The following is a 22,452-nucleotide window of genomic DNA, read 5'->3' as shown; positions in this document are numbered from 1 at the left end:
CACCCAAAAGGCAGCTGCAGGCAACGTCGAACTCTGAGTAATTCACTGTCTTCTTCTTCCACAGCGACTTTTGATTTTTACTTCCTCCTTCATCTACAAACCCAACTAGATACCCCTCCAGCCCCGGCGCGCGCATCTTCATCTACCTCAGCCTCGCCGCGACACGACCGATCCACGACATCTTTTTTTCCCACGCATGGGAACGAATCACGCGTCCCGAAGGGGCCATTGACGCCGCCATGTCTGGCACCACCATTGATGATATTGTCAAGCGACTCAGCACTCCCGAGACAGGTACGCTCCGCCGCGACCTTTGCACCCTCCCTCTCCCCCACAATGCGATCTCACGATGCACGACCCCGCTGCAAGGCGCATCGCTTCTGATGGTGAAATGTCTGACATGTGACGTCGACAGATGCAAGAGTCAAGGTAGAAGCGGCGACTACCTTACGCGACAGTATCGACCACTACATTAACGGTCCCATCTACGCACCATTCCTGAAGAAGCTCGTCCCTATCTTCATCAATACCCTCAGAGGACCATGCATCTTCCAGAGCAGCTCCCCGGAGCAGGTAAGCTGCTGTGTTGCACAAGGTGGTACGTACCCTGCTGACCTTGATGGAAGAAACTCCGGAACTGCATCCTCGAGATCCTCCACCGACTGCCGACGACGCCGACACCCCCCGAGGCCTTCGAACCTTACGCCGAAGAAGTCGTTGACCTGTTGATGCAATTGGTCCGGACGGACAATGAGGAAAATGCGACATTGTGTGTTAAGATCATATCTGATGTCATGCGCCATCAGCACAAGGTCTTGCAGGGCAAGGTCCAGGCATTTCTCAATCTGATCCAGGAGCTCTTTGAGCAGATGGAGAAGGTCGTCCGCGAGCAGTTGGACAACACCTCTCTCGCCACGGCATCAAGCTCTGGAGCCCCGTCAACTCCAGGAAGCTCTCAAACGAATTTCCAATCTCCTCGACCGGGCTCGCCCGTAGCGTCTGTCACAGATCTTGGTCCGGATCCCCAACAACAGAACCGGATGCTGCTGAAGGGCATGCAATCTTTCAAGGTCCTGTCAGAATGCCCAATCATAGTGGTTTCTGTCTTCCAAGTATACCGCACGACCGTCGCTACGAACGTTAAGGCCTTCGTTCCGCTCATCAAGGGGTTCTTGTGCCTTCAGGCAAGCGCTCAGAAGCAAGCTCATGCCGACGCCAAGGCCAGGGGTCAGATCTTCACAGGAGTCAGTCCTCTCATTAAGAACAGAGCCGCCTTTGGAGAATTCATCACCGCCCAAGTTAAGACTATGAGCTTTTTGGCCTACCTCTTGCGCCAGTACTCGCAGCAGCTCACCGACTTCCTCCCGACCCTCCCCGAGATTGTGGTACGGCTTCTCCAGGATTGCCCTCGTGAGAAATCAGGTGCGCGCAAGGAGTTGCTTGTTGCTATCAGGCATATCATCAACTTCAACTTTAGAAAAATCTTTCTCCCTAAGATTGATGAACTCCTCGACGAGAAGACTCTCATTGGCGATGGCCTGACAGTGTACGAGACGATGCGGCCACTGGCCTACAGCATGCTTGCGGACCTGATCCATCATGTCCGCGACAGCCTCACACCGGAACAAATTCGTAAAACGGTCGAGGTATACACCAAAAACCTGCAAGACAACTTCCCGGGAACAAGCTTTCAGACTATGAGCGCCAAGCTTCTACTCAACATGGCGGAGTGCATCGCTAAGATGCCCAACAAGGTCGACGCACGGCATTACCTCATCATGATCCTGAACGCCATCGGTGACAAGTTTGTGGCCATGAATCGACAATACCCTAATGCAGTGAAGCTCTCGAAACTCTACGCCAAGCAGGCCGCTGACGGAACCCAGGACAGCTACCTCGCGGAAAAGGACCACCCTCCGGATTGGGATGAGACAGATATCTTCACTACTATGCCTATCAAGACTTCAAACCCTAGGGATCGAGGGGCAGATCCTGTTGTTGACAACAAGTTCCTCTTCAAGAACCTGATGAACGGTTTGAAGAACACCTTCTACCAGTTGAGGACCTGCAACGTCAACACCAACGTTGACCTGACGAACGCTCCAGCACACTGGCAGGACGTCGCCTACGGTTTCACTGCCGAAGAAGTCAATGTAATTGTGAAGCTGTTCAGGGAGGGAGCATATGTCTTCCGCTACTACGAAATTGAGAAGCCCGCCACCGAGTCTCAGTACATGTCACCAGTCGAGTACATGGCCAACTTTTACATGGTTTCTAGCAGCAAGGAAGAAAAGGAACTTCTTGAGACCTTTGCAACCGTCTTCCACTGCATAGACCCCGCCACGTTCCACGAAGTCTTCCAGCAAGAGATTCCTCACCTGTACGACATGATCTTCGAACACACCGGTCTGCTCCACATCCCCCAGTTCTTCCTCGCCAGCGAAGCTACTTCACCTAGCTTTTGCGGTATGCTGCTGCGCTTCCTGATGGAACGGATCGACCAAGTCGGTTCAGCGGACGTGAAGAAGTCGTCGATTCTTTTGAGGCTGTTCAAGCTGGCTTTCATGGCCGTCACGTTGTTTGCCAACCAGAACGAGCAAGTACTTCTTCCTCACGTTGTGGATATTGTCACCAAGTCCATCGAGCTTTCGACCAAAGCGGAAGAACCAATGAACTACTTCCTCCTGTTGAGGTCACTGTTCAGAAGCATAGGTGGTGGGAAGTTCGAGCACCTCTACAAGCAGATCCTGCCGCTTCTCGAGATGCTCCTGGACGTCCTCAACAACCTGCTCATGGCAGCAAGAAAGCCTGCCGAACGGGATCTCTACGTTGAACTGTGTTTGACCGTGCCTGCGAGGCTGAGTAACCTGTTGCCACATCTCAGCTTCTTGATGCGACCACTTGTCGTCGCGCTACGAGCTGGAACCGATCTCGTTGGTCAAGGGCTGCGGACACTAGAGCTCTGCGTCGATAACCTCACTGCAGACTATCTCGACCCAATCATGGCGCCAGTCATTGATGAGTTGATGACAGCCCTGTTTGACCATCTTAAGCCGCATCCCTACAGCCATTTCCACGCTCACACGACTATGCGCATCTTGGGCAAACTAGGAGGCCGCAACCGCAAGTTCATGACCGATGCACAACCCCTCTCGTACAAGAATTTCGCCGACGACCCTACCAGCTTTGACATCCGCCTCGTTGGTTCCAAGAAGGACAGAGCGTTCCCTGCTGAAACTGGTGTGGATTTTGCGATTAGGAAGTTGATGGAACAGCCAAAAGGCAAGGGCAGCCAGTCTCGCCAATATGACGCCTACTACAAGAAGCAGTCATTTCATTTCATTAAGTCTCAGCTCAAGATGAGAATCGGCTTCGAGAATCTGCCCGACGATCTGCCAAGACTGGTGCGTCTCCAGGCACAGGACTTGCTTCACAAGAAGATTGACTTCGACTTCGCCGCCTTCGAGACATCTGACCGGGACAGATCGATACCCAAGAAGGACGAGCAGGATGATTTGCTCCGGCGTTTGCTCAAGGCCATCATGTTTGCCGAGTCCTTGCCAGAGTTCAAGGAAGAGGCCAATGCTTTCCTCATGAACATCTGCAGACACTTTACCATCATTGAGGTTGGACGCACTCTAATTGAGATGAAGCGAATCCTGAGTCCATTCAACCCGAAGGCCGGAGAGGGCCCGCTCTTCATTGACACTCGTGTGTTCTCTGACGCCATTGTGGAATCTTTGGCTTCAGACCATCCCGATGTGCGGGAGGCTGCGCAACGCGCGATTCGTGAGGTTTACGACTCCGCCGCCACAATCTTCGGATCCGACCAAAACGTGGCACGGCTAGCATTCTTCAGCCATCTGAGCTCCACCTTCTGCCATGGCTGCTACGAAGAGGAGTGGTTCACCAAGACGGGCGGTTCTCTCGGCATCAACTTCCTTTTGACTGAGCTGGACCTTGGCGACCAATGGATCTTGAGCAAACAAACTGAGTTCATCAGAGCGCTCATGTACGTCATCAAGGATATGCCCCAGGATCTTCCGGAGAAGACGAGGAGATCTGCGCAAGCCACATTGGAGACGCTGCTTCACAGGATTACGAAGAACATCAAGAAGGAAGATGCCCTGCCCCCGCAACCCTCGGCTCAAGGTCAAGCGCCCCAAAGATCTCGTCTCGCCCAGATCTGCATGCAATTCAATACTGAGTTGTCGCACATGAATCGCCACGTTCGTGAGACTGCCAAGCGATCCCTGGAGCTGATCGCCAAGGCAGCCGGCTGTGCCGTATGGGAGGTGATTGAGCCTTACAAGGAGCGTTTCCTCCAACCCATCTACTCCAAGCCTCTCCGCGCCTTGCCGTTCCCCATCCAGATCGGCTACATCGACGCCATGACATACCACATGACCTTGAGAAAGGAGTGGGTAACGTTTGACGACAACTTGAACAGACTACTCATGGAGTCACTGGCTCTGGCTGACGCCAGTGACGAGTCTTTGGCCAACAAGCCTGGGGAGTTCAGAACACATGAGTACATTGTGAACCTTCGGGTCGCCTGCATCAATATTCTCAGCACGGCGACCAGTTTCGAGGAATTTGCTCCGCTTAAACAAGGCAGCCACCCGACTCGTTCAAAGGTTGTGTCGGTCTTTTTCAAGTGTCTCTATTCGGACTCCAAGGCTACGATCGATGCAGCAAACAGCGCCCTCAAGAACACACTGGAAGCACACCAAAAATTGCCCAAGGACCTGCTTCAGGGAGGTCTTCGACCGGTGCTGGCCAGTCTGCAAGATGCCAAGAAGCTGACTACACACGGGCTCGACAACCTCGGTCGTCTCTTGAAGCTACTTACTACGTACTTCAAGGTGGAGATTGGTGCCCGTCTACTCGACCATGTCAAGGTTCTCGCCGCCCCAGAGGTGCTTCAGCCACTCGCCTTCACGTTCTTTGAGCAGAACCAGCAGATGAAGATCGTTGCAGCAGTCTTCAATATCTTCCACCTCCTGCCCCCACAAGCAGAAGGGTTCAAGCAAAGACTGATCGATCTGTCTCTGGAGCTTGAGGAGAAGCTTCGTCGCACCCACGAGAGCCCATTCCGCGCGCCTCTTTACAAGTTCATCAACCGCTATCCTAATGAGGTCTGGACTTATCTTCTGCCCAAACTTGAGGATCTTAAGTATGGACGATTCCTCTCTCAGGTCATCCGACATCCAGAGAGTGCTCCTCTGCGAGAGACAGTGGCTGGCAACGTACAGGCCCTGATCGACTTCTGCAACAGCACCATCCAACAGAACAAGGACACAAAGTTTGTTGCCGTTGTAAACGCCATCCAAGTCCTCTACTCATTGACTCTGTCAACTGGGTCAGACGCTTGGTTGGAGAAGAAGGAGCACCTCAACTGGCTGAAGGGTGTTGGCAAGGAACTAGAGAAGCAAATGCGAGCACACACTCTGTCGCCCAACCTCAGACTTCCTGCATGCCAAGCTTCAGAGCAGCTGATGTCCATCTTCATCAAGTCGCTGGAGCGCAACCCGCGAGATCTCGAGCCTCTCTTCAGCCTGGTGGACTCTGTGACGACAGACGACTTCCGCACCTCGCAGCCTCTGATAACCTACATTTACAAAAACATCATCAGCAGCGACTCGGTGGAGTTCTGGAAGGCCACGGTACTCAAGTGTCTGGAATCCTATCCCGCCAAGAACGTTTCCCAGAAGATGAAATGCTTCCTCCTGCACAACATTGTCAATCCAATTGTTGCCATGGATGTCCAGCGACACTGGAATCAACCTCCTCAAACCAAGGGCCGGTTCATGGACAAGGCCATCATCGATGCGATCACCGCTAAGATCTGGAAAACGCATCAGGACACAAGCCAGCATGACTACGACGATGTCGCACAGCCTGGCATCGACCACACTAAGTTTGAGGTTCTCCAGCTGTCGGCTATGCTGGTGAAGTACCACTCCCACATCTTCCAGGAGGCGAGAAAGGATATCATTAAGAGTTGCTGGACTTTCATCCGCCTTGACGATGTTATCAACAAACATGCTGCTTATGTTGTCATAGGATACTTCATTGCCTTGTATGAGACACCAGTTAAGATCGTCACTCAGGTGTACCTATCCCTGTTGCGAACCAACCAAAATGAGGGTAGAGCCCTTGTCACGCAAGCTCTCGAGTTGATTGCACCGGTCCTACCGAAACGCCTTGGAACTCAGCCCAATGACCGCAACGCCGGCTGGGCGTTGGCGCCACGAAAGATTCTCGCGGATGAAGGTCAGAACGTACAGCAAATGACAAGCATCTTCCACTTCCTTGTCAAGCACCCCGACCTGTTCTACGAGTCTAGGGATAAGTACGCTATGCTCATCATCCAATCTCTGAGAAAGGTTGCTGCCCCTCCCAACCCATCCAACGAGTCGAAGAAGCTCGCTCTTAACATGATGTGGTTGATCTGGCTCTGGGAACAAAGACGCGTTGAGGGCAAAGGCGACGCCGTGACACGCTCAATTTCCGAATCACCACAGTCCAAGAAGCGGAAGCTGGACAGCGACCAGCCCATGTCCTCGCCTCCAGCCGCTAGGCAGGCTCCTGAGAGGGCGGAATACGTCATTCCAGTGATTGGTCGGCAGAGAATGGTCAAGTACCTCGTTGAGTTCATCGCCCAGCTCAATGAGCGTTACCAGCTTCCCTCCACGCGGACGCGAGACTCCGTCGCCACGAACGGCCCGGCTATGCCGCCTGCTTCCACCGAACTGTGCAAGAAGGCGATGTCTCTATTCTACAACCTCCTTCAACCTCAGTACTGGGGAGATTTGGATGTTGATCTCTTCCCCAATGTCACCGATGTCGTTTTGGCCAGCGAAAAGACGCAGAACATTCTTTCAGCAGACCCTGCCGACAAGGAGAAGTTCGACGAGAAGTTCATCACGAATATCATTAACACTCTCCAAGTTGTTCGCATCATTCTCAACTTCAAGTCGGACGACTGGATCGCGCGAAACATGACCCACGTTCAGAAGGTTTTGGACAAGGCTCTCAAGAGCGAAAATCCTGAGCTCCAGGATTGCTTGCATCTCGCAGACAAGAAATACGACGACGACCGCGATATCAAATCGACGATCAAGCGAGTCCTCGATGCGGTACCAGAGGATGTTCCAATGGAAGACGCTGATGCCGAGGGCGAATCCGAATCTCAGAACTCTGAGATTATACAGTCTCTTTCGACCATCGCCGGCGAGGCAATGGCTGCTGGCCACTATGGATCCGGAGTCAATATTCTGTGGTCTCTGGGCAACCGAAAGCCTACAGTCATCGACCAACACATCCCTGTTCTAATGAAGGCTCTGCAGAGCAAGCTTGCGCGTGAGCATGTTCAGCACTACACTGCCGTTGCCAATCACCAGCCTGGCCAGCCCCCTCGAGCGCAAGATCCCAACGCGCCCACTGGAGAGATGTCAAGCTACGACCTTGAAGTTTCCACAAGCCTCATGCTCAAGGCTATTCAAGTCGTTGCTCTGCGGATGGAAGTCCTGGGTGACAACAGACGCCCCTTCCTAAGTGTTTTGGCCACACTTGTCGAGAAGTCTATGCACATTCCCCTTTGCGAAGAAATTCTTAACATGGTAGAAGGCTGGGTTTTCCGCTCTGAAGGCACTTGGCCTACTCTCAAGGAAAAGACTGCGGTGCTGCATAAAATGCTCTCTTTCGAACATCGACAAGACCCTACAATGCTCACGAAATTCTTAGAGCTGGTCATTCGCATTTACGAGGACCCGAAGATTACGAGGACAGAGTTGACGGTGCGCATGGAACATGCCTTCCTTATCGGCACCCGTGCTCAAGACGTTGAGATGCGGAACCGGTTCATGACGATCTTCGACAAGAGTCTCTCCAAAACGGCCAGTGCCCGACTCGCCTATGTGCTCACATCTCAAAATTGGGACACTTTGGGCGAAAGCTACTGGTTGGCTCAAGCATCGCATCTTCTCCTCGGTGCAGTGGAATTGAACAACAGCATCCAGCTTCATCACGAAGACTTCAAGACCCTTTCCATCACCCAGCTGTTCTCGATTCATGCCAAGGACACTAGAGAGCCTGCCAACATGTCGGATGACAAGTTTGACGCGCTGATGGCCTCCCACCGACGCTTTATGATCGAGCTTGGGGATGTCAAGGTTCGCGATCTTATTGAGCCCTTGACCCAGCTCCAACACGTCGACAACACGCTGGCTCATCAGCTGTGGATTTCTCTGTTCCCTATCTACTGGTCTGCGACGATGAAGGAAGAGCGCACAGATCTTGAGCGTGGCATGGTTGCCCTCCTCACCAAAGACTACCACAGCCGCCAGATCGACAAGCGGCCCAATGTCGTTCAATCTCTCCTCGAAGGTGCTGCCAAGGCATGGCCCGACTGCAAGATCCCACCGCACGTTCTGAAGTATGAGGCGAAGACGTATGATGCCTGGTACACTGCCCTTGTTCAACTCGAGAACGCTGCGATCAAGCCAGAAGTTGAGTCGGCGGTTGTCAGAGAAAGTAACCTGGATGCCCTCGTGGAGTTGTACGCTTCATTGCAGGAAGACGATCTGTTCTATGGCACGTGGCGCAGACGTTGCCAGTTCGTCGAGACAAATGCGGCCTTGTCTTATGAACAAAACGGAATGTGGGATAAGGCTCAGAAGATGTATGAGGCCGCTCAAATCAAGGCGCGCACCGGTGTTATCCCATTTTCCCAGGGAGAGTACGTTCTCTGGGAAGACCACTGGGTGCTGTGTGCTCAGAAGCTGCAACAATGGGAGATCCTCCAGGACTTTGCCAAGCACGAAAACTTCCAGGACTTGCTTTTGGAATGCGCCTGGAGAAACAACACGGAGATGTGGCAGACCCAAGAACATAGAGAGGCCTTGGACAACCTGATCAAGGGTGTCATGGACGCACCTACTCCTCGTCGGGCTTTCTTCCAGGCCTTCATGTCGCTTTTGAAGTACTACAACAAGCAGGAGACACCTCAGGAATTTGCCAAGTCTTGCGATGAGGCCATTCAGCTCTCTATTCGGAAGTGGCACCAGCTTCCGAAGCAACTCACGAAGGCTCACATCCCGCTTCTCCAGAACTTCCAGCAGCTAGTCGAGTTGCACGACGCCAGCGTCATCTGCAACAGCCTTGCTAGCACCAACCAGTCCAATCTCGACGTCAAATCAGGAGAACTCAAGCTGCTGCTCGGTGCTTGGCGTGACCGTCTGCCTAACGTCTGGGACGATATTACTGCTTGGCAGGATCTCGTCACCTGGCGTCAACACATATTTGGCCTCATCAACCAGACCTATCTGCAGTTGCTGCCTCAAGGGGGTGGTCAGAATGCTAGTGGTGCGTCTTTCGCGTACCGTGGTTACCATGAGACGGCTTGGATCATCAATCGGTTCGCGCATGTTGCTCGCAAGCATAGTCTGCCTGAAGTTTGCATCACGCAGTTGAGCAGGATCTACACCCTGCCTAACATCGAGATCCAGGAAGCTTTCCTAAAGCTGAGAGAGCAAGCCAAGTGTCACTACGAGAACCCTGAAGAACTCACGAGCGGGTTGGATGTGATCAACAACACAAACCTCAACTACTTCAACCCGCCGCAAAAGGCTGAGTTTTATACGCTGAAGGGCATGTTCCTGGAGAAGCTCAAGCAAAAGGAGGAAGCTGATTCCGCCTATGGGACGGCGTTGTACTTCGACATTACCGCTGCCAAGGCTTGGGCCGAATGGGGTTACTTCAACGAACGCAAGTACAAGGAGGATCCATCAGACATCAACTCTGCACGACAAGCTCTCACGTCGTACCTGCAAGCTGCCGGAAGCTACAAGAACGCAAAGTCGCGGAAGCTCATTGCCCGCATCCTGTGGCTTCTCAGTCTTGACGACGCCAATGGATCGATCGCCGCCGGCTTTGACGACTTCAAGGGCGAAACCCCTGTCTGGTATTGGATCACCTTCATTCCTCAGCTCCTTACCGGTCTCGGCCACAAGGAAGCTCCAAGGGTGCACCAAATCCTCGTCAAGATTGCCAGGTCCTATCCCCAGGCGCTTTACTTCCAGCTTCGCACCAACAGGGAAGACATGCTGGTTATCAAGAAGAACCAGGAGGCTAAGGAGAAGGCCCGCCAGCGCGCTCAGTCAGCACAAACCAACGGCAAACCCAGCGCATCACCACAACAACCCAAACAAGACGGTGTTGCCAAGCCTGACGCCTCCGGCTCAAGACCTGGAACTGCCAGCGGTGGTGATGCGAATGCTGCCGTCAAGACTGAGGGCAATGACGCCAACGGCACTGCGGCCACAGGCGACCAGGCATCGGCTGCTGGTCAGAAGAAGCCGCCTTGGGAACTTACGGAGGAGATCATGAGTGCTTTGAAGACAGCCTTCCCTCTGCTTGCACTGTCAATGGAGACCATGGTCGACCAGATTCAGAAGCACTTCAAGTGCCCTCCCGACGAAGACGCCTACCGACTCATCGTCGCCCTTCTCAACGATGCTCTCGCATATGTCAGTCGAATGCCTTCTTCCTTTGCCAAGGACGTCAAGCTTCCTTCCGCGACCGAGACCAACATTACCCGCTTCGCTGAAACGATCCTGCCTGCTCACATCAAGAAATCATTTGAAGCAGATTTTGTGGATTTCAAGCCGACAATGTACGAGTATATCCACAAGCTTCGCCGGTGGCGCAACAAGTTTGAAGAGAAGCTCGACCGCAGAACTACCCGCGTCTCCTTGGAGCAATTTTCGCCACATCTGTCAGAGTTCCGTTACCAGAGGTTTGACGATGTTGAGATACCTGGACAGTACTTGCAACACAAGGACAAGAACCAGGACTTCATTCGCATCGAGCGCTTCTTACCCAATGTTGAATTGGTAAGATCAATCAGTGCATCGTACCGCCGCATCCAGATGCGCGGACACGATGGAAGTGTCCATTCTTGGGCTGTCCAGCATCCCGCCGCAAGGCATTGCCGCCGCGAGGAGCGCATCTTGCAGCTGTTCCGACAATTGAACCAGACCCTGGGCAGGAGAAAGGAGTCCCGTCGCCGCGATCTCCAGTTCACTCTTCCCTTGATGGTGCCTCTGGCGCCTCATATCCGCATCGTCCAGGAGGACACTTCATACATCACTCTTCAGAGCGTCTACGAAGATCACTGCCGGCGTCACGGCATGTCCAAGGACGACCCGGTGCTCTTCACCATGGAGAAGCTTCGCGGCGTCCTTGACACGAAGAACTCGAAGCATGCTGAGCAAAGCGCGACTGCACGTCTTGAAGTGTTCCACGCCATCCAGGAGAAATGGGTTCCTCACAACCTAGCCCTGGAATACTTCCAGAGAGCCTTCCCCGATTTCACCGAATTCTGGCTGTTCAGGAGACAATTCTCATACCAGCTTGCCGCCCTCACCTTTATGACATACATCCTCTACATGCATAACCGATACCCGCAAAAGATCAACATCGCCCGTGGATCCGGTAACATTTGGGGCTCAGAGCTCATGGCCTACATGAGCGCCGCCAAGCCTTTCTTCCATAACCCGGAGCCAGTGCCATTCCGTCTGACGCCCAACCTCCAGACGCTCATGGGACCTTTGGCGACAGAAGGCATTTTCAGTTGCGCTCTGATGGCGATCGCGCGCTGCCTCACGGAGCCAGAGTACGAGTTGGAGCACGCCCTCACGTTGTTTGTGCGCGATGAGATGATCTTCTGGTTCACAAGCTCCCACCGAACGGTCCAGATGACTGAGAACCAGCTCCGCGAGTCTGTGCAGGTCAACAGCGACTCAGTCGTGAAGCGTGCAGTTAGCCTGGCGCAGAGCCCGGTTGGCAACCTACCAGCCAACCAAACGGTGATTGATCTGGTCGCTAAGGCCGTCAATCCCATGAACTTGGCCCAGTGCGATGCGCTCTGGATGCCGTACTTGTAAGAGACCAGCTTGGGGAAAAGCTGGCGGAAAGGAATGGAGAGGAGAGGAGAAGATGATTATACTGTTGATTGATCTTGTTTTCTGTATTATTTGAGCAAGGCGTTCTGGGATGCGATGGGGACGGAGGAAAAGGCATCCGATTCTACGTTGGGAGGACTCGGGAAAATGAAGCTTAGATGACGATTCCCTGTTGTACTTGTACGGCCTAAAAGTTAGGCCCATCATCAGACCCCTACTGGAGCAAGTTTGCTCCGCTAATCAGACTGTTTATTTGTTCAAGAAGAACTGAAGTTGAATTTGCCTTTGAATTGATGAGTTGATGTGCTTTGAGTTTTGGACGAACTGAACCTTCAGGCGCAGCCTTAGTGAGGCGACAACCGGGGAACTGGGGTCGACCTGGGGTCCGGTTGCAGGTCCAACACCGGGAAGTCGGTGACAGTCCGAACTCGCTAGTCAGTGGTCGGTCAACCACAGCCGATATCCCTGTCACCTCGAAAACACCCCGGTCAAAAGCCTTTGAACGCCCTTATCAACGGCCACCGGCGGAGCCAAGCTTGAGCTTCCTTATCGGGGCATTCCTCGAGATGGATGACGATTTGTAATCCCGGGGTTCAACTGGGGCCCCTCGATTCTTTCGTACTTGGTATCTTTTCCTCTTTCCCTACTCTCACTCTTATCTTTATATCGATCCCTTCTCTCATATCGTTGGGATCTCGAGCCGGACGTCGTTTGGTCTAAAGAATCTTGGCCAACCCGTTACACGACAAACGCCCAACCACTACGACGGCACACACGGTCACTTTCGTTCCCATGCCGCCGATGCAACCGACGACAGATCTGCCGTTCAAGCCTTATCGCCCACCGTCGTCAAAGATGTCTGCCGCCGCAATGGACAAGAAGCCGCCTCTGAACCTGGAGCACCATTACTCCGATGTGACCAAGGCGAGAGAGCCGAGCAAGATGAAGGAGTACTACAAGTACTTTCAGATTCCGGGCATTGGTCAACTAGCTGGAGGTGAGTTTCTGAGTCTGCATGCCTTCACCTTTTTTCATTGCAAGGCACATGTCGGATCTTGATACGGCACTGCTGGTGGTTGCATGGCGTCAATCAGAGCTATGTCGCGTGCGCGTCGAGCGGGAAGGATGCCGCAATACATGCCGCAATATACACCTTCCGTGGCGTGCTTCCACCACCATGTTGCGCAACACCAATTCCCAAACCCAATTCACCAACCGATCCCGGCACAACGCCCCAGGCACCTGAGTCGCTAACCAATCGGACGCCCCAGGTCTTCCTCATTCGAGCTTGTTCCCGTTCGACACCCTCGAGGCGCAGGCCGCGAAGCCCGAAAGATGGGAGCCATCCCCGATCCCCGACGCCACTTATAGCGCACCCAACGGCGCCGCAGCAGCAACACTGCCGATCCGGGGCAAGACATCCGGCCGGGATACGAAAGAGGACGTCAAGGCGGCGCGGCACGTCACCGTCCCCGGTAGCGATGCCGAGCTCGATCCACTCCGGCGCATTGACGTCGCCACGGCGCTGCAGTACGGCACTGCCGAGGGCTACCCTCCCCTGCGGTCTTTCGTGAGGCAGTTCACCAGGGAGCACCTGCATCCCAATGTGCCTTACCTTGGCGGTCCTGAGGTCATTCTCAGCTGCGGTTCCACGGATGGCTTTTCCAAGACCTTGGAGCTGCTGACGAACCCATGGAACCCTGCGAAGAATGACATTAGGGATAGACAGGGCATGCTGTGCGAGGTCTTCGTGTACAGTCAGGTTCTCACGCAGGCGCTCCCTCGCGGCGTGCAGGTTGCGCCTGTCGAGATGGACAATGTAGGCATGATTGCCTATGGTCCTGGCGGTTTGGATGAGTTGTTATCTGGCTGGGATGAGGCCAATGGCCGGAGGCCGCATTTCATGTACACAGTGACGTGAGTTCTGCCCTGCATACGACGTTGCGGATTAGTGTTTGCTAACATGAGATCTCAGCATGGGCCACAACCCGACTAGCGGCGTGCTCCCTGTTGAGCGTCGCAAGGAGATTTACGAGATCGCCAGCAAGTACGATGTCATCATTGTCGAAGATGACCCGTACTGGTACCTGCAGTACCCGTCCGCTGCTGAGGATGAGGCCAGGCACCGGGGCCTACCCGTCCCCGCCACTGCATCGTCGACTTACAAGCCCGTCAAGTCGTCGGGATACCGGTTCCTGGACTCGTTAACACCATCGTTCTTGAGCATCGATGTTGACGGCAGAGTCATTCGTCTTGATACCTTCTCCAAGACCATTGCTCCCGGATGCCGGTTGGGCTGGATCACGGCCCAACCGGCCATCATTGAGCGCCTACTTAGGTACGCCGGTCTGCTGTCTCATACACACAACCTCAAACGCTAACCGAGTCATAGGATTACCGAGGTCACGACGCAACAGCCCTCCGGCTTCGTCCAGTCGACCGTCGCAGAGCTGGTCATGGGCGAGCAACCCCCGGCCGTGCGATCAGCCTTCGCAGCCCTGACGTCGCGACAGAAGCAGACGTTCGAGGGCTGGAAGATGGACGGCTGGGTCCGCTGGCTCGAGGGCCTCCGCGGCGTCTACGAGCGCCGCATGAACCGCATGTCCTCCATCCTCGACGACGGCGCCGTCCAGCTTAAGCAGTCGACGCCGCGCAGCGTCGAGGATGCGGACTGGGGCGTCGTCAGCAAGACGCGGCTGTACGACTTCGACTGGCCGCGCGGCGGCATGTTCATCTGGCTGCGCATGCGCTTCGAGACGCATCCGCTGTGGATGGCCACGGGCGGCAAGATCCTGCCGCTGATTGACGGCGAGAAGCTGTCGACCGCGCTCATGATCTACGCTACGCAGAAGCCGTTCCGCGTGCTGGTGAGCCCTGGGATGATGTTCAGTGCTACGCCTGCCATCCGGGCGGAGAGGGGATGGGCGTACTTCCGGCTGTGCTTTGCGGCGGAGACGGAGGAGAATGTGGACCGCTGCTCGGAGAGGCTTGCCGGGGCCATTCAAAGGTTCTGGAGGCTTAAGAAGGTGGAGGAGATTGAGGAGTTAATTGGGGACATGATGACGGCCCAAGAGGAGGCGATGGAGGAAGGGCTGGGCAACTTGGGCACTTGGATGGGGTGCTAAGTGGATGTTGAAGCGATAACGAACGTGATGATCTCAGTATTGATGCTTCCGAAACACATGGCTAGATAGCAAGCATGTCACACACTTGAAAGAAAGGGGAGAATGTATAGAGAACTTTTTTGTAGCTACCTGACAGTAACTACGTTTTCCCAAACCCTGACATGTACAAAAGCAAGAAAAGTCATAATCACGTGTTGGAATTGAGTCGTCACGGTCCAGGGCCAGACCAAACTTTTGTTGCTTTCAAGGGAATCATTTGTCCATTGATGAATTGAGGTCAACATTTCCTAGTTGCCATTACGCCTCAAGCACAAACCATGCTAAAATGTAGCCCCGTCCGTTTCAGAAACCTCCGTTCCACCACCGTCGTCAAAAACACCCTACCGAGGAAGTAATTTACTTCTTCTCGGCAGCCTTCTTGGCGAATACCGAGGCGTAGGGGTTCAGGCGGAGCATGACCTGCTTGTTCTTCAGGGGGTTCTTCTTCTGGACCGCGGAGCGGCGGGTCAGAGCGTAGCCCTTGGGCTCGTTGAGCGCAGACTGGGTCTCGGAGCTGTTGATGATACGGGCAAGGTCGGACTGGCTGACGATGTTGGACGGCAGCAGGAAGTCCTTCTTGAGGGCGCTGGGGGTGGTGGTGGAGCCGTAGATGGTGTCCAGGGCCTTGAAGGCGGCGGAGGTCCAGACGACGAAGCGGCCGAGGTGGCCACCGGGGGCGAGCTGGAGGAGGTTGAGGGCGGTGACGGGGGAGGACTCGACACCAGGGATGTTGCGGAAAGCAGTGACGAGCTCCTTGCCGTCGACCTCGGGGTCGTAGATGACAAGGGGACCGCGGCGCTGGCGGAAGCGGCGGCCACGGAGCTTGCCCTTACCGGCGCGGAGCTTCTTGGAGCCCTTGACCTTCTCGACGTCCTCGCCGGCACCGACGGTCTTCAGGAGAGCGACGGCAGCGGAGGTGCGGGCGACAGCGGCGTTCTCGAAGAGAGCGGAGTCGACGACCAGGGGAACCTCGGGGACGGAGGAGATCTGGTGACCGCGGGCCTGGAGGAGAGGGGCAACGCCGGAGGCGGCGATGGCGGAGACGGTAGCGTAGCGTCTGGAAGACTGGTTAGAATCGTCGTTCTCGTATGTTCCCCAATTCTTTCCCCGCGGTGGGGCCTGAAGAAAATCTCACCTCTGGCCCTGGTTGACCTTGACGTGCCACTTGCGCCAGGTCTTGGTAGGGGCGAACATGCGACCGGAACGGCACATGTTACCGAAGGCGGCCTGACCGGCACGGTGAGTACCACCACCGGAGACACGGGGGATACGGGCAACAGCACGACCTGTTTGATGTTTCCGTCAGCTTGGGTGTTCCTCTCCCATCATCTCAGCAGCGCCTCTCAATCTCTTGTCGCGGGACTCGGGTGTGGAGGGAAAAAACTTCGGCTCGAGCCCTCGGGTGGTTCATCCAGCAGCAGCAGTTCCGGCTCCTTCACGAACTTTCCTGCCCGAGGTCCCTCGCCGTCGTTCACCAATGCGACCCTCTCGCCCTCCCTTCCAAGCAGATTCTTCTCGCGCGCGGTCGGATTGTCGGGGAGCACTAACCAGTTCCCCAAGACTCAGCAGAGGTCTGGTGACCGGCCTTCTCGGAGACGGAGTAGGGCTGGCGCTTGTTCTTGGCCATGCCCTTGTGAACCTCCTGGACGATATCGGGGCGGATAGGGCTCAGGAAGACGGCCGGCAGGGTGTGGGTGTTGCCGGAGGACTTGCCATCCTTGCCGATGATGGTGACGGTAGGTCTCGAAGCCATTTTTGATCGTTGATTGACCCTGTCGACGGAAGGACGGATTAGTTGTCTGCGAGGTGGGAAAAAGAGAAAGAGAAAGAGGAGAAGAAAATTCCAATTGCCGGGACGCCTTGCTGGTAGGGTGAACTTTTCGAGACAAGAGGGGGACCGAGAAAAATTCGCACGTACCTGGGTCAACGGTGGGCTTCAGTGCTGCTGGGTTAGTGACGGGGTTGAAGTTTGGCACTTTCTACGTTCGCGATAAAATTGAATGATTTTTTTTCCCTCTGGCTGCGTTTGGTGGGCGGAGACCCTAAGGTACGTACCGCTGTTAGCGAATTGAGCCCGGGCTGAGAATTAGGGTCACGTGTGGCGGGCGGGTCACAGTGTTGGAAGTCGCTCGCCGGGACGGACTGCTCCACATCGGCCCTTCATCGATTGTCCACCGATGAGATTCTGATGGACTGATGTCTGCCAATTGTATTGTCGCAGTGTCAAATACAGAGCCTGTCCGTTCTTTGCGGGGGCAGATTCCAATACGCCTTCCTGGAGCCCTTTTGTCAAAAATGGCCGATGATGCCCACTCATCATTGAATTGAGGTGCATAGGCTTCTTAGACAAACCAGTCCGGGAACCTCACGGGGACCTCGAGCGGCGAGATGAGAGTGATTCCTGGAGGACTGACTTGGAAGTTGACGCTCCCGTCGGATTTGTCCCACGATCCGATCTTCAGAAGGCCATGAGCCCATCTTGCCAGAGTCAACAATACACCTCTTGACTGACAGCACACGGCCTGCATAGAAACAAACGACTTACTTTCAAGGGCCCTTATCCGCGTTCTCAAGTTTCAGTCAATCAGAGTATCGATCATATTCTCAAATCCAGGGGCTTTCTAGGAAGTTGAGCTAGAGGTCACTGCACTGGTTGTCCATACAGAGGTATATGCGTACGCTGCATACGGTTGGTAATTGCTATAGAGTACATAGGAAGGAACACAAAAGCAAAAAAACAAGGATAATGTGCGTAAAGTACATGCACATTTTTTTAATGTCGGTGTAGTATACATAACGAATCGGACAAAACGCAAGGATCACTGCCGTTTACCCACTCCCCAAGCCTACAACCACAACCACTACCGCCAAGCCTCATTCAACAACTACCTCCACATCCACAAACCCGACTCCAGAACGCTCCAGATCCGCCAACGAATGTTGCAAAATGAATGGCGTTGCCGACGTTTACGATGCCGGCGCTGTACAATACGGCGACCGCTTTAATGCCGTAGACCACTATCACGGCGTGTCTGTGAAGTGACAACTCGTACCGCGTTCGTGGCCTGACTCTGTTCCGCTGGCTCGACCCAAGAGAGGAGTTACGTGAGGGTCCAGGGCGGGCGTTTGGCGGGTTGGCTCATTGCCTTCGCGGAGAGGTGCTGCCAGTTGAGGGCAAGGATTCTTATGAGTCGTCTGCTCACACGGGAGACGACGTGGCCATAATGGGAAGAGGTCTTGAGCGGCGCATGGCCTGACTGGGCGGACTCAAAAGAATGAAATTGACTGCTTGCCTGATTATCATAGACACGAACGCTGGAAGGGGGGGCACGCTGGCTTTATAATCGATTACTCGAATTAGAGAACATGTGACTTATAAGGACTGGAATCTCGATATGCCGTTACCCCTCAATCCTGAAGAAGCATGGAGGTGGGCAAGGTTCTGAAGTTCGTCAATGAAAACGCGGGGTGCAGGGACAGGCACGCCAGGGAGAGTTTGCGCGCAACGTCAATTGTCGAATGTTTTGTCGTATTTCGATGGGACGGCAGAAGTGATTCGGTCAGCATCTCAACTCATCGGAACTCCAGGTATGGACGACTTCAAGCTGGGTGGGCGGTGCCTCTTGGTTGGCTGTACCACTTACACCAAAGCTCAGTGTAAGGTCTCGTCACTTCTCAAAGTGTCACGCGGCTCAAGTACAGAAGTACAATCACAAAGCAGTGTGTAGTGGGCGACGCATCTTTTGAGCGGGCGACTACGAAGCTACTCGTGCTAGGAACTCGAAAGGGATGGATCGATGAGCCAAAAAAGATGAAGGCGATCATTGAATCGTGCTCAGGAAATGCAAAAGAAGAGGGCCCTAACCAGGGATCGAACCTGGGACCTCTCCCAGACTGAGATGTCGACGACAACCCTAAGGGAGAATCATACCGCTAGACCATCAGGGCAGAGAATACAATCTTTGATCGATGCGATTGTCGGCTGGAAAACAGAATATGACTCTCCTATCAAATCCCCGCAGCTTCTCCACGACTGCAGTCTTCGGTTCGCAACCTCGAAACTGAGCAACTTGCCTCCGTTAACCCAGCCAACAGCAACCTCAACTGAACTCGTATCTCTCCCGCTCAGCCCATACTCATGCGCATCAACGAGGTCTACCAACATCTGGCGAATCAACTAAGCTATCATCGCTATCAGGGGGCCCAAGACCCCTGTCAACACCTAAAAATGGCCCCAGATGGGCCAGAGATAAGCTACGCGTCCAGTGTCGCAATCGACCTTCTCAAAGTCGGCATCCGAGCCTCCTTATTCCCGAGACTATACAAATACTTTTCAAGGACCCTTCGCAGTGCGCACGTTGACTGACAGTGGCTTGCGATAACACCCCCAAAAATTCAACATTTTCAAGCTTGTCACGGGGGCGGGTTGTCAGTCACATGGTTCACAACACAGAGCCCGTCAACAACACCTGCGCCTTCAGCTCGGGCAGCTTAGCTCCGATGGCGGACCTCCGCACCGACGAAACCTCGCCGTTCCTCCAACGGCCTGGTAGTCCAGCGTTGTCCCGAGAGGAGGACCAACGTCAGGAGCAGCACCCCGCGGCTGCACGGAAGCTTACCCTGGTCAACGGCCTGGCCATTGTCATTAGCCTGCAGATCGGCTCGGGAATCTTCAGCGTGCCCTCGCAGATCAGCCAGTTCGTCTCGGCCCCGGGCTACGGTCTGTTAGCATGGCTGTTTGGCGGGCTGCTCGTATGGACAGGCGCGGCGTCCTTCATCGAGTTGGGGTTGAGGATACCCAACAACGGAGGGATCCAAGAGTACCTCCGGGCGTGCTACGGCGAGTTTGCCGGGTTTTTGTTTACATGGGTCTGGTGCACCATCATCAAGCCGGCGGCGAACTCAATGATTGCTACCATTTTCGCCGACTACCTCACCGAGGCGTTCGTCCCGGACAACCAGCCACCGGAGCCCTGGTTATCAAAGGTAGTAGCGGCCGGGTGCATTGTCACAATGACGCTCGTCAACTGTCTGGGCGCAACAGCCGGCGCGAAAGCGGCTAACCTGTTCCTGTTCCTGAAAATGGCTGCCCTTGCAACCATCATTATTCTGGGGTGCGGCGTCTGGGCGTTCGGTCATGGGGAAGGGGTCCCTTCGTCTGAATACGGGTGGTTCGGCCAGCGGCCCGACCAACGTGAGGTTGGTCTGTGGGAGTGGCTAGGAAACTTCGGGACGGCAACCTTTGGGGCTCTATGGTGTTATGCGGGCTGGGAAATGGTGAGAGTGAACCCTTCTAACTATGCCAGGCAACCTGCTGAATGTTCCGTAGGTAGGATTTGTCGCGGGAGACATGAAGAATCCTCGTAGGGATCTGCCCATCGTGATTAATGGCTCGATGATGCTAGTCATCACTGGCTTCATGCTGATGAATGCTGCCTTGTATGTCTGCCTGCCAATGGGTGTCATGCAGAACAGTAGTACAGTGGCAGTCGTAAGTTTGCAACTCTTGTCAGCCAGCAGATGCTCGTGCTGACATCAGAATAGGAGTTCGCAAATCGGGTTCTCGGCAGCTGGGCCGGTGTCCTCTTCTCCGTAATCGTCTCCATCTCGGCGATGGGCGCTCTGAACTCGAATGTCTTTGCTACCGCCAAGCTAGTAGTTGTTGCAAGTCAGCGAGGTTATTTCCCCGCTGTCTTGGCGAACCTGCATTGCAGCAATGAGAAGGATGAAGCCGGCTATGTCGATGAACAACTCTCTGCTTTGCCGAGACTGCTCGGAGGACCTATCAAAGGCTTCGTTTCGTGGACGCAAAACCGACGTTGGCGCAGAAACGTGCCCATGTGAGAGTGACACCACCCAGCCGAGTTTTTAGCTGACGAGAGAAACAGTTTCCCACTGCTGCTGAACTGCGGCTTATCGGTTGTCTACGTTGTCGTGGGTAGCTTCAACGGCCTTGTAACATTCATTGGTATGTACAACCACTCCAGCTCCCAGGTCGTGGACTGACAGAATGCAGGCCTGGCGGCGTACATGATCTTCTTCTCGTCCGCTGTTGGGCTCATTCTGCTTCGACGGAGAGACCGTCGTGCACCAGTAGCGAAAGCGGCCGAGTACAGAACTTGGCTCATCAACCCCATCATTTTCAGTGCCATTAGTGGTCTGTTGGTGGTGAGAGGTGTCATCACGGATCCTTTGCAGGGCGCGGCCATCCTCTTGGTCGCCCTCTTCGGCCTGGCCTTCTTTTCACTCAGATTCGGGTTGCGTGGCTTCACCAACAGGCAAGAGGCAGGATGAAGTTGTGCCCGGCGACGTGTGTCATTAGGGTATTGCAGCATATGCAACATGCTTTCTTCGTCCAAAATCTCATCGCCGGCGCGCGGTTGAGCCGGAGCATCGTACTGTGCTCGGACGGTTCTCGACACGCCAGAAAGGCGGCGCAGTATATTCAGAATTCTTGCGAGGATGGAACTCGAAGTCCCCTTTCGAAGAGCGTTGCACAGGCCGAGGTTTACCTGCCTCCCCACGTTCGAGCCAGTACGCAGCCGATGTCATCAGCAGCTCGGCGAGCACAGAGAAAGCAAAGAGCCGGATGAGGCCTGTGAAACTTTGGGCGACGGCAGAGTCCGTGTTAGGCTCGAGTGCTTGATCGTTTCCAGGCGGGCGGAATCACATTGTGATACCAATACAAAATATTGAGACCCTGTTGAGGAACCAGAAAAGAGACTGCTGCTCTGTGTGACTACATGCTAGCTGATGCACGGTGCTAATTGAGCTTGGATGACCTCACTCACGGGCCTCCGTGATTGGCTTCAGAAAAATTGACTAGAACGATGTTTATGCTACCGCGGCGACGTGATTGTAAGTTGATGTTCTTGTCACAGTTGACATGTACAGTTGTGGCGTGAGATATGTTGCAATCAAGTTCCCACCGCTCTTTCTTCCTGCGCAGATCATCGGAATAAGGTAGGGTTGACGGATCTTCGCATGACGAGCTGGCGTACATAGTTGCAGCTCTAAGAAGTCGGAGACTTTGAATGTTCTAGAAAATTCATACTTCGTAGTGCACCGTTGACGGAGCGTGTGCATGACCCGACTGCAGATGGCGGACGGCGGATAGAGGGCGGGTGAGTGTACATGGTGGTGGGGGGTAAAATTGCCGGCGTCTGACACGGTTGCAGCCTCTTTGCCTGGCTCGATCGGGATACGTAAGATGGCCTGGGATGCTGCATATTTTCAGTTATTGATCGGGTCCTAGACTCCCCTGATAAGAAATGGTATGTTTCGCCTGCTGCGTGGGTAGGGTTGTGCAAGCCTCACGG

At 54.4% G+C, this 22,452-nt stretch overlaps 4 protein-coding genes and 1 non-coding gene across 5 annotated transcripts; 3 read left to right on the top strand and 2 right to left on the bottom strand.

Moving 5' to 3' along the window:
• Positions 1-239: 239 nt before the first annotated feature.
• On the top strand, positions 240-11,951 carry COL26b_000013 (uncharacterized protein; the record flags this gene model as incomplete). The annotated part of the gene is made up of 3 exons (XM_053172990.1): positions 240-294; positions 416-573; positions 627-11,951. 3 exons carry the CDS (start codon positions 240-242, stop codon positions 11,949-11,951), a joined length of 11,538 nt encoding a protein of 3,845 aa, XP_053042696.1.
• Positions 11,952-12,824: 873 nt separating this feature from the next.
• COL26b_000012 (uncharacterized protein) lies at positions 12,825-15,094 on the top strand (the record flags this gene model as incomplete). The annotated part of the gene is made up of 4 exons (XM_053172989.1): positions 12,825-12,966; positions 13,241-13,886; positions 13,945-14,307; positions 14,362-15,094. The coding sequence occupies 4 exons, from the start codon at positions 12,825-12,827 to the stop codon at positions 15,092-15,094; spliced, it is 1,884 nt and encodes a 627-aa protein (XP_053042695.1).
• Positions 15,095-15,490: 396 nt separating this feature from the next.
• On the bottom strand, positions 15,491-16,886 carry COL26b_000011 (uncharacterized protein; the record flags this gene model as incomplete). The annotated part of the gene is made up of 3 exons (XM_053172988.1): positions 15,491-16,190; positions 16,269-16,419; positions 16,682-16,886. The coding sequence occupies 3 exons, from the start codon at positions 16,884-16,886 to the stop codon at positions 15,491-15,493; spliced, it is 1,056 nt and encodes a 351-aa protein (XP_053042694.1).
• Positions 16,887-18,989: 2,103 nt separating this feature from the next.
• On the bottom strand, positions 18,990-19,081 carry COL26b_000010. Its single transcript has one exon. It is a non-coding gene; the product is annotated as a tRNA-Pro (tRNA).
• Positions 19,082-19,570: 489 nt separating this feature from the next.
• On the top strand, positions 19,571-21,427 carry COL26b_000009 (uncharacterized protein; the record flags this gene model as incomplete). Its single annotated transcript, XM_053172987.1, has 4 exons — positions 19,571-20,410; positions 20,678-20,973; positions 21,022-21,101; positions 21,150-21,427. The coding sequence occupies 4 exons, from the start codon at positions 19,571-19,573 to the stop codon at positions 21,425-21,427; spliced, it is 1,494 nt and encodes a 497-aa protein (XP_053042693.1).
• Positions 21,428-22,452: the final 1,025 nt, after the last annotated feature.

The sequence above is a fragment of the Colletotrichum chrysophilum genome (genome assembly GCF_026319265.1).
Source record: "Colletotrichum chrysophilum strain AFK26 chromosome Unknown scaffold_1, whole genome shotgun sequence".
In the NCBI taxonomy this organism is placed as follows: Eukaryota; Fungi; Ascomycota; class Sordariomycetes; order Glomerellales; family Glomerellaceae; genus Colletotrichum; species Colletotrichum chrysophilum.
The sequence above is the reverse complement of the archived record's forward strand: the minus strand, read 5'-3'. Positions and strand labels throughout refer to the sequence as shown.